Raw genomic sequence first — 9,728 nt, forward strand, 5'->3', positions numbered from 1 at the left:
AAGAAGAAAATATGAATACCAACGTATTGTAAAGAGAGAGAGAGAGAGAGAGAGAGAGACAGATAGAGAGAGGAAGAGAGACAGAGAGAGAGAAAGAGAGAGATAGAGAGAAAGAGAGAGGGTAAGGTCCGAAGGGCTTTTGCAGTTTTCTATTTACAAAACCACACATTGAACCAATAAATATAGAAAGAGAGAGAGAAGATGGTAGAACGAAGGGAGAGTGAGAAAGAGAGAATGAGGAAAAAAATATCGAGAGAGGGAGATAGGATTGGAGAAGGACAAAGACAAAGGTAGGAAGTGCGAGTGAGAGGGAATGAGGAAAATAGGGAGAGAGAGAGAGAGAGAGGAACACAATAACAAAAAGAGAAAGAGAGGAATACATTAAAGGTAGAAGAGCGAGTGAGAGGGTGCTACGTGATCTTTTGCAAGTGAATTATGTGCTCGTTGTGAATTGTGTGAGAGGGATAAAGCGATAGAGAGAGAGAGAGAGAGAGAGAGAGAGGGAGATTGAGTGAGAGAGAGAGAGCGAGAGAGCATTGTTATTATTATTGTTTTTGTGTTCACGTTTTCACGAAAACTATGAAAACAAGATTGAACGGAGAGGGAGAGAAAGAGAGAGAGAGAGAGAGAAAGAGAGAGGGAAGGAGAAAGTGTGTGAGAGAGAGGGAAGGAGAGTTATCGAAAGAACACAAATTTTCTATTAAATCGTTCTATATTGGTTGGAATACAGTGTGTTTCAAAAAGTTTTCACGATATACAGAGTGTAAACTAGTAGTTTTAGATATGGGTACTCAAACAGTTTTATTCTGGGTCATAGGACCTCAGGATATTTAAAGAAATTTGTCAATTTGATCCCAGGGAATTTAATTGAATGAAACCAGGAAAGTCACAGTCAAAGTGAATCCAAACAATTCCTGTAGCACTATATACTTGCCTCGGTGGTGTAGTGGTCAAGGCGCTCGCCTGGTAAACAGGAGGGCGTGGGTTCAATCCCAGCCGAGGTATGGAATCCCTCAATATAATTTGAGAATTTGACCACAATAATAGTAGTAGCCTACTGCTGGAGTAAAGGGACTTTTCAGTCCTATTATAATTTGAGAATTTGACCACAATAATAGTAGTAGCCTACTGCTGGAGTAAGGGACTTTTCATTCCTATGCGAGCAGTATAAATAAGCACTATCATTATTATTATAAAATAAATAATGTGGGGTCTACTATATACTATTGCTGAATTTTCAGTTTCTTGTATCTCGTCTTCTGATGGGAGTACGATACCTGTTGTTGATTTATTCCAAATCCACACACACACACATGCCCCAAATGACCCAAATCTTAAATCTAGTCAGGGGTAGAGAAGGAGAACTATCGATAGTTTTGACTATCGATAGTTGAGGCTTGACTATCGATAGTTTTCGATAGTTTTTTTCTGCACATTTTTCGTTTGTTTTGGTCGTTTTAGAAGTGAAAAGTGTAAAAAAAATTGTAAAAAAAAAATTGAAATAAAACCCTGTGACCTAAATTAATACGTGTACAGTTAATAATTTTCTTTAAATTAGGTTAGGTCAGGTCTTTTTGGGGGATATATTCCGGGAGAAGGGGGGTCGAACCGGGAACGAACCGGGGGGCAAAGTGGTGTTCACGATATCAGGGAGAAAGTCAGGGAACGTGGGGCGAACTTGGGACAGTGAGGGGACTTTGGCACACTGGGCGGGGGACTTGGAAAATAATTCAATTGTCCCTCCACTGGAGCGAGAGATAACAATTAAGCCCTTTTTCACCGATGGCTGAACTTGATGTACAAATTCGGTCGGAACTATTTTACTTTTTGACGAGCTGCATCGGTCCCAATTATCCTTTTTTGTTTGCCCGATGATGATGTTGAAGAGGAAAATTGGAAAGAGCTTTTTGTACAAACATTGAATGAAATGTACAAACATTTCATTCTGTTGAGCTAAAACTACGAGTATAATAGGTTGTTATGGTTTTATTTCATAAATCTCTAATCCCCACTCATACCTTGTACTACGATAGGTTCATGTGTAACTATTGATGATTCAACTAGCCCGTTTATTCTAAAAAATAAAGAAAAAAAAAAACGAGTTTTCATAACGAATAGTTTCCTACTTCCTATTGTATAGTAATCCAAAGTTGTGAAAAGTGAATAGCTCTTACCTAAAGGGAATTCAGCTGAAAATAAGCAGGGTAGGATAGAGATTTAATTAGATATGCTTCATTTATGCTAGGTATTTCATGACGAACCTTGCCAACTTTTCACGCCAAAGTTTATGTAAAATTTCTTTGGAACGGTTCTAGGTTGGAAATGTTAAATAACAACACCCATTAAGAATTTAATTTAATTTAATTTAGTTTATTATGCGGTTTTAAAACATTAGGCACAATTTACAAATGTAATACAATATAAAGTGAAAAAAAAAGAATATTATAAACGCTATCTAATTATAAGAATAAAGACTAATTATAGTTGCTAATAATAACAATAATTAACGTGATTACTCAACTTGGAAATCTAATCTATTGTTAGAAATAATAGATGAAGAAACTTTGAATAATACACCTGTTGAGAGCTAACAATTAATCAAATTACTAAACTGTTGCAAATTAAATTAAAAACCATAGACATCCAAACTATTTCTTTTAACCCCTCTTGAAATGAACTTTACAATTATACAAGCCTGGAGCCTTAGGAAAGTAACCTATGAAAAATGAACCTTGGAATCCCAAGACATTACCTTTAGAATCCCACAACCCCTCTTGAAATGAGCTTTACAATTATACAAGCCTGGAGCCTTAGGAAAGTAACCTATGAAAAATGAACCTTGGAATCCCAAGACATTACCTTTAGAATCCCAATAGAGATTTAATTAGATACCTATGCATCATTTATGCTATAGGTATTTCATGACGAACCTTGCCAACTTTTGACGCCAATGTTTATGTAAAATTTCTTTGGAACGGTGCTAGGTTGGAAATATTAAATAACAACACCAATAAAGAAATTATTATAAACGCTATCTAATTATAAGAATAAAGACCAATTATAGTTGCTAATAATAACAATAATTAACATGATTACTCAACTTGGAAATCTAAACTATTGTTAGAAATAATAGATGAAGAAACTTTGAATAATACACCTGTTGAGAGCTAACAATTAATTAAATTACTAAACTGTTGCAAATTAAATTAAAAACCATAGACATCCAAACTATTTCTTTTAACCTCTCTTGAAATGAACTTTACAATTATACAAGCCTGGAGCCTTATAGGAAAGTAACCTATGAAAAATGAACCTTGGAATCCCAAGACATTACCTTTAGAATCCCAGGAAAGGAAGCAAACCCAAGTCTCTTCGAAACCCAAAGAAGCCACCACCTCTTCCACAATGAAGCCCACCAAACAACTCTCCCAATCTTCCCTGTCCATCAGCTCCGTTCAGTCGGCTAGCTCCATCGCCTCTTCCGCGGACGACAACCCTTCCACGCCCAAAACCTCGTTCCAGAAGAAAGTCAAACTCGCCCTCCTGTTCCCGCTGAAGTCTCTCTCGTCTTCTAAAATGACGGCCTCGTCCCCTATTAAAATCTTCCGCTCCCACTCCCACTGTCGCCCGGAGACCTCGCTGCATCGCTCTGACTCGACCGTGCACCTCAGTGACCGGGAGCCCCCGCGTGGTTCCCGGCTGGACACCGACAAGGAGAACAAGTACAAGACCATGCCGCGACTCGGCATGCGACGCCGCTCGTCAATGTCCGACCTAGATCGGATAACTTCGCTTCCGGACCTGGTGTCGTCGGCGCAGTACCGGCAGGGACATTCGGGCCCAAGTAGCCCGGTCAATATTAAACCGGCCGCGGCGACTTCGCATACCGTCCTGAGCGGAGGTTGGTGCCGCTAGATTTTTGGTATTTTTCAGGTTTTTATCAGAGAGTTTAATTAGCAAAGTGGAAACTGTCTTCTTCCAGTGGGAGGGTCGAAGACTTAGAATTAGACAGTTTTTTTAAGTCAAGCTGAAATTTATTGTCGTTTTCAAGGTCAAAGGGCAAAGACTTTTTGAAATGGACTAAAAACTGTCCATTGAAATCTTGCTAAAGTATCAGGGAAAAAAAGAAAATTTATCCAGATTTACCTTGTGTTCTAGTGAATCTGGTGCTTGAAAGATAAGGGAAGATTAAGTCAAGCTGGAGTTATCGCTTTCAAAGTCAAAGGGCAAAGACTTTTTGAAATGGACTAAAAACTGTCCATTGAAAACTTGCTAAAGTATCAGGGAAAAAAAGAAAATTTATCCAGATTTACCTTGTGTTCTAGTGAATCTGGTGCTTGAAAGATAAGGGAAGATATAAGATAAGTATTCTGGTGTGTGTCAATATAGGGCCTTCGTATTTGTGGATTATACTGTGGATAAATGACCCATGAGGTCCCATACAGTACTCATAGGTACAGTAGGAATTATTATGTTGGAACTATTGTTTTCAAGGTCGAGGGGACGGAGACCCCCATCTTACTCTTTCATTCACTTTGATGTCTCTGCGAGTATTTTGGTAACTTCTTGGTACATCTACCCGTCCCGTACTCTTTCATTCACTTTGATGTCTCTGCGAGTATTTTGGTAACTTCTTGGTACATCTACCCGTCCCGTCTCATGATGGAACACCTATGGATTGATTAATCTTGGTGCATAATTTTAGAGCTTACATGTCGATTGAATTGATATGCACTTTCAGGGACGTACCAAAGGTCAAAGACAGGGGGTAGTTGCTCTCCTCCTATAAAATGATGAAAAGAGGTAGTCAAAATTTTTGTTAATTTCTTCGCAGTTTGGCCCCTGGACAATTTAGTCCGACCACAATAGCTGACAACAAGACCGCCATTTTTTTCCCCCCAAGATAAAAAATGTAAAACTAAACGAACTGGAAATAGTGAAAATGTTTATTATACTCTCTCTCCCTCTCTCTCTCTCTCTCTCTCTCTCTCTCTCTCTCTCTCTCTTTCTCTCTCTCTTTCTCTTCCTCTCCCTCTCTCTCTCCCTCCCTCTTTCTCTCTCCCTCTTTCATGAGTGTCTTTATCTCTTTCTATCTTGTTCAAATGTAAGTTATTCCATAAAAAAAATATGAATAATGAATTAAATTTGTTACATTTTGTCATAATAAATCTCTCTCTCTCTCTCTCTCTCTCTCTCTCTCTCTCTCTCTCTCTCTCTCTCTCTCTCTGGGAGAGTTCTCTGTTCTCTCCAATCAATTCACCAAAATGTGGGCTACCACTCCATACTAGATTTTAATTACAGCACCTTAGGAAAGGCCGACCTTTGTCCTTTCGCAAAAGCCCACAGAAACATAAAACATAACCTGTGGCTGTATGCGAAATATGTAGATTATGTTACATAAAATATTATGTACATATATCTTATACGTCCCGAGCCAGGGCCATATTTAGGACTTAGTTTTACTTCTGAAACGCCGACCCTGTCTGAACACGGGAAAAAGCGAGGAAAAGGCGAAGAAGAAGAAGAAGGAGGCATAAAATATTATGTACATAATATATCTTATACGTCCCGAGCCAGGGCCTTGTTTAGGACTTAGTTTTACTTCTGAAACGCCGACCCTGTCTGAACACGGGAAAAAGCGAGGAAAAGGCGAGGAAGAAGAAGAAGGAGAAGAAGAAGAAGAAGAAGAAGAAGAAGAAGAAGAAGAAGAAGAAGAAGATGAAGAAGAAGAAGAAGAAGAAGAAGAAGAAGAAGAAGAAGAAGACAGACTAGAAGCTGCGGGGGATTTTTATTCAGGTGAATTTCCCCCTCTTATTCTATAGGTTTTTCCCTCATTATAAGGGGAAAGGGATTGAATACGACGTACTGCGGGGGATTTTTTACTCAGGTGAATTGCCCCTTTGTCTTATTTTGAAGGTTTTTCCCTCAATATATAAGGGAAAAGGAAATGAATACGACGTACTGCGGGGGATTTTTTACTCAGGTGAATTCTCCCTTTGTCTTAGTAGGTTTTTCGCTATTTATGTATAGGGGAATGAATCAATGAATCTGACGTACATACTGTAACTATAGTATATGTGTGGGATGTTTATTGAAGTGAATTCCTCCCTCTTATTCTATAGGTTTCCCCCTCATTACAATAGAATTCTCCCCGTAGAGGGAGACGGGGGAATAAAACCGAAGATTGTTTTCTTAGAACCTCAATTTTCAGCTCTCAGCCCTTCTTGATTAGAACATACCCAGTACCATAATCATTATGAAACGAGGAGTTCTATTTGTAAAGGGACATGCTGTCCTTCTAACAGTAGAAGTAAAGGGGTATGCTATCATAGAAGGGGAGGGGGGAACTTGCATTCTGTGTGTTTTTGAACTTGCATTCTGTGTGTAGTGAACAACTTGTGCGATTACCTATTCTTTTTCCAAGCGCATTAACCTAAACTAAAGTGATACAAGAACGTAGTAAATATATAATTAGGTCATAAAACGCAAATACGCGCCCTTCAATATTTAATAATATGTGAAATTCGCTAGTATCCATTGATATTTATATCCCCATTTATCTAGCATTGTACCTATACTAGGTATAAAGTGAATAAGTAATCGTCAAGTCCTGAATAGGCATAAAATTCCGAGCCTCGGTCGGGAATCGAAGCCACATCCATTGCACCAGCAGAGCGGGAAATGAACGAGGAGCAATCAGTTTTTGAGTTTACAGATTATGCTACATAGGTCTCTTTAGCTATTATGAGTAAACTATGAGGGGTATCATGTCAAAACCTGATGCAATCTCCAAAATTTTCGATTTCCGGTTTTTGTCATAAAAATATTCTCTATATCTAAACCTACAAGTCTGTAAAGTTCATTCGTCTCAAAGTAAACTCCTTCCCCCTTATAAACATGTAACAGTAACACAGATACATAGGTTTAGGTAGCAAAGGGTCCCTCCCTTTCACTCTAATAATAAATAAATAAACACACAGCCGAGGTATGGAGGTACTCGGTATTTATAAAATGTTTATAGAAATTAGGTGCGCTTTATTTAGGAACAAAACCTAACAACAAAGTCTCCTAATTACTGAAAGCCATAAGCCGCTCGGGGCGAGGGTACCTACAGCATGTTCTACAAATGGTGGGAAGATGATTAAGGTGTCTCCGGAAAGGTCTCGTCGAGGAGAAGTGCCTTTTCTTGGCAACAATAAAGATAACAATGTTAGTATTGTTTTGTAATTTTCATCAGTGCACTGCGGTCAAGATCTAGGTTTCGTAATACAGGATCATTAATTCAACAGCAAGGTAATTGATATAGGAGTGTTGGAAAATTATTTAGATAATATTTTCTTTAGAAGAGCTAAGGTAGAAGGGAGGTCCCACATTGACGTTTTTTTTATATATATATATCAGTACTTTTTGTGGAGGCCAACTCTTGACGTTAATTACTTTCTATTATTTTTTAACACGAATGACCCATTTAAGAGGAAATAGAACGAAGGAAGCGAAATCTCGTTAAAAGCCGCCATGTTGAAGTTCCCAAGAATTCCCTCGTGATCCTCTGCCCCTGTGTCCTTGCTTTTCCTCTCATCTTAGTTTACATCAGAGCTCTCTGTCTCTCTCTTCCTCTCTCCTTCTCTCCTCTCTCACTCTCCCTCTCTCCTTCTCTCCTCTCTCTCTCCCTCTCTCTCTCTTTTCCTCTCTGTCTCTCTCTCCCTCTCTCTCTCCCTCTCTCTCCCTCTCTCTCTCTTCCTCTATTTGTTTCTCTCTCTCTCTAAGTGCCTCTCCCTTTCTCTATTCCTCTTTGTCTCCCTTTAAATCTTTCTTCCTCTCTCTCTCTCTCTCTTCTTCTCTTTCAATCTCTTCATCTGTTTCCCTCTCCTTCCTTCTGCCTATCTTGAATTTTCCCTTTCCCCTCTTTCTCTTTTTAATTCTTTCTTTTCCTTGCGTATATTTTATTCCATTCCCTCCTCACTACCTCACTCTTCATTTTCCTTCTCCATATCGCCCTATCTCTCTCTCTCTCTCTCTCCTTCACTATTATATTAACTCTATCAAGTTCTCTCTCTCCCCCTCTCTCTCTCACTATTATATTAACTCTATCAAGTTCTCTCTCTCTCTCTCTCTTTCACTATTATATTAACTCTATCAAGTTCTTCTGGTTATTCTCTCTCTCTCTTTCTCAATCTCTCTCTCTCTCTCTCTCTCTCTCCTGTGTTATTCTGTTCCCATTTTCATTTTTCCTTACTTGTTTTTCCGCTTTCCCCTAAGGATACAATTATATTAACTCTATCAAGTTCTTCTGGTTATTCTCTATCTCTCTCTCTCTCTCTCTCAATCTCTCTCTCTCTCTCTCTCAATCTCTCTCTCTCTCTCTCTCCTGTGTTATTCTGTTCCCATTTTCATTTTTCCTGACTTGTTTTTCCGCTTTCCCCCAAAGATCATTCATGGGGGGTTCGTTGGCAACTTGTTTTCCCCCCAATATAGAGTATGGAATCTAGAATAACTACAATCATAATTATGTAGTACATCTGGTAGGGTTAGTCATCCCAGACATTATCCAACCTAACCTTCAACTAGCATGAGTCGAAAACATTTGACCGTGGTATAATCCACCATATGGGATGACCAAAATGACACATCGCCAGAACAAAGTTCCCCCTAAGGATCATTCATGGGGGGTTCGTAGGCAACTTGTTTTCCCCCCAATATGGAGTATGGAATCGAGAATAACTACAATCATATGTAGTACATCTGGTAGGGTTAGTTATGCCAGACATTATCCAACCTAACCTTTTGCGCTACGATTTCAACTAGCATGAGTCAAAAACTTTTGACCGTAGTTTAATCCACAATATGGGATGACCAAAATGACACATCGCCAGAACAAAGTTCCTAACTTCCTATAATTATTATTATTAATCTCTCAAATGGCAGATTCACCAGAATGGCAAGAGGGAAATTCGGATATAGGTACATTCTTGTTGGTATGTACTATCTACTCGTATGCACCTATAGATAATCTTAGGAGGCGCGCAACTCATTGAAATGTTTCAATTGAAGGAATAAAGTAGGGTAGAACGGTGTAATACCTGTACAGCCTGTACTGTAGTAGGTAATCTTCTTTAAAGAAGAATTAAGGAGGATTGAATATGTAGAGAAAGATATTAAGGCATCTGAATAAGGAGGTATTAACGTAGCGTACACAGGTATTATTGCTGATTTCCAAGGTATTAACTTTGGAAAAAATGCCAAAAAGCTAGTAGAGTAGGAAGACTAGGACATTTAGAAGAAGTTCTTGGAATCAAAAGAATTCCAAGAAATTTCAAACCCAATCGTCGTTCCCTATAGGCAAAACATCAGAAGTCACGGGCAGCATCGGCGACCTCATGAACCTGAAGAAATACTACGGTTCCCAATCATTGAAATGTTTCAATTGAAGGAATAAAGTAGGGTAGAACGGTGTAATACCTGTACAGCCTGTACTGTAGTAATCTTCTTTAAAGAAAAATTAAGGAAGATTCAATAAGATATTAAGGCATCTGAATAAGGAGGTATTAGCGTAGCGTACATTAAGGAGCGCGGTAGCGCTCCGCCCCGCCAAGTCAAGAAAGTTTGATAGGATCGAAATTGTCTTTGTAGATTTTTTTTTTAAATCTGAATTTAATTTTTTGTTGATTTGATTTCAAAAATTGCTAGACCAGCCAGGCACTAGGTATCACTTTACAATGATTTTCCCT

The 9,728-nt window shown here is 38.7% G+C and overlaps 1 protein-coding gene across 1 annotated transcript; it reads left to right on the plus strand.

Annotated features, from left to right (window-relative positions):
* The first annotated feature begins 2,997 nt into the window (after nt 1-2,997).
* On the plus strand, nt 2,998-9,428 carry LOC113469784. Its single transcript, XM_026827702.1, has 2 exons — nt 2,998-3,901; nt 9,340-9,428. Exons 1-2 carry the CDS (start codon nt 3,301-3,303, stop codon nt 9,426-9,428), a joined length of 690 nt encoding a protein of 229 aa, XP_026683503.1. The 5' UTR covers nt 2,998-3,300.
* Nucleotides 9,429-9,728: the final 300 nt, after the last annotated feature.

The sequence above is a fragment of the Diaphorina citri genome, unplaced genomic scaffold (genome assembly GCF_000475195.1).
Source record: "Diaphorina citri unplaced genomic scaffold, Diaci psyllid genome assembly version 1.1 scaffold1233, whole genome shotgun sequence".
NCBI classification, from domain to species: domain Eukaryota; kingdom Metazoa; phylum Arthropoda; class Insecta; order Hemiptera; family Psyllidae; genus Diaphorina; species Diaphorina citri.